We start from the raw sequence: 1,376 nt of genomic DNA on the forward strand, positions 1-1,376 counted from the left end.
CAACAAAATATTACCAGATTTATCCGTAACACTAAAAATCTTTCACGATAATAAAATTCGGATCCGATTGAAAAGAAATCACTACCATCTCGAGATGCAATTGTTCTTACAAATTCTCACTTTCATTCTTCGATCTGCTGCTGCTAAATCGATGATCTTTTAACATAGGGAAGGGAATATGCCGAATATGAGAGCCATATTAAGAATAATCTGAGATAAATGCTTAATGACATTTTAAAAATAACATAATAAATTATTGAAGAAGTCAAATTTATGTATATTTCCGATTTCATCAGAAATTTATGCTGGATGATGCACTGTAGACGCCTTTGATCATTTATAATATCCTGAGGGAGTCACTGTGATTGACGAGGGAAATTAATCTTTGACTAATGTGACAGATATCAAAGATTACTCTGCGATTAATGTTTGATAACACTAATTTGGATAGTATTTGATTTTCAATTCATATGCTATTGTTACATGTCCACTTTGATTAATAAATACAAATACCATATGTTTAACATATAATTTTATTCTGTTTTTCAACATTAGCAATTTCGTTTTCACAACATTCTCGAGAGAAAGAAAAAGGGAAAGAGAAAATTTAATAAGGATAATTGTGAAGGATCACATCGTCTAAACAATATCTTTATGGCTCTAACTGTTGACAAAACAATTGAATCACTTATCGAAATTCATTTGAACTGTGCTTGTGAAACAGTCAATCAAAGATAATAATCATAATCAAGATTTCTCCTCGGAAAGATTTGTCTCAGTGCATTTTCTACACCAAATTTTCGAAAACCAACAATTGCATATACAGGACCCAAATAGGCACGAAATTGATGGCGAATCAGAATTAGTGATGATTCATCAAGTAAACGTAACGTACTCAACGGAATGTCTGGGAATGTATTACTGCAAGCAAATAAATAATGATATTCGCAGTCTTATTATATCAGAGAAAAAGCAAAGCCAACAGAACCCTGTTCACTTTCACTGTGACATTTCCGTAATACAGCAGTATGTGATTCGGGAAACTGATCATGAATGTCTTGTTGAATATTCTTAATATCTTACCTGAATATCTCTTCGCTATCCTCCGGCTCAGTGTCATTGACCACAGTAAAATGGAAGGCTATTACTTGATGACTGTTAAGGAAGGACAATTCCTTCTGCAGAAAAAGGATAATTTTACACAATTAGCAAAGTTATAACGAGCATGTTTTTGATAAATTTTGACAACACGTGAAAGTCATGCAAGAAACGCAGTCAAATCCCAAAATTTTGAAGAATTGACATGCTTTTAATGAGAAAATGACTTCAAAATATTAACGATTACGAATAAACTGAAATAAATTAAAAACAATTAG

At 31.9% G+C, this 1,376-nt stretch overlaps 1 protein-coding gene across 1 annotated transcript; it reads right to left on the reverse strand.

Annotated features, from left to right (window-relative positions):
- Positions 1 to 600: 600 nt before the first annotated feature.
- On the reverse strand, positions 601 to 1,178 carry LOAG_19160 (hypothetical protein; the record flags this gene model as incomplete). The annotated part of the gene is made up of 2 exons (XM_020451814.1): positions 601 to 921; positions 1,084 to 1,178. Coding segments are annotated over 2 exons (288 nt in total), but the record flags the coding sequence as incomplete, so codon positions are not given.
- Positions 1,179 to 1,376: the final 198 nt, after the last annotated feature.

The sequence above is a fragment of the Loa loa genome (genome assembly GCF_000183805.2).
Source record: "Loa loa unplaced genomic scaffold supercont3.2349, whole genome shotgun sequence".
Taxonomy (NCBI): domain Eukaryota; kingdom Metazoa; phylum Nematoda; class Chromadorea; order Rhabditida; family Onchocercidae; genus Loa; species Loa loa.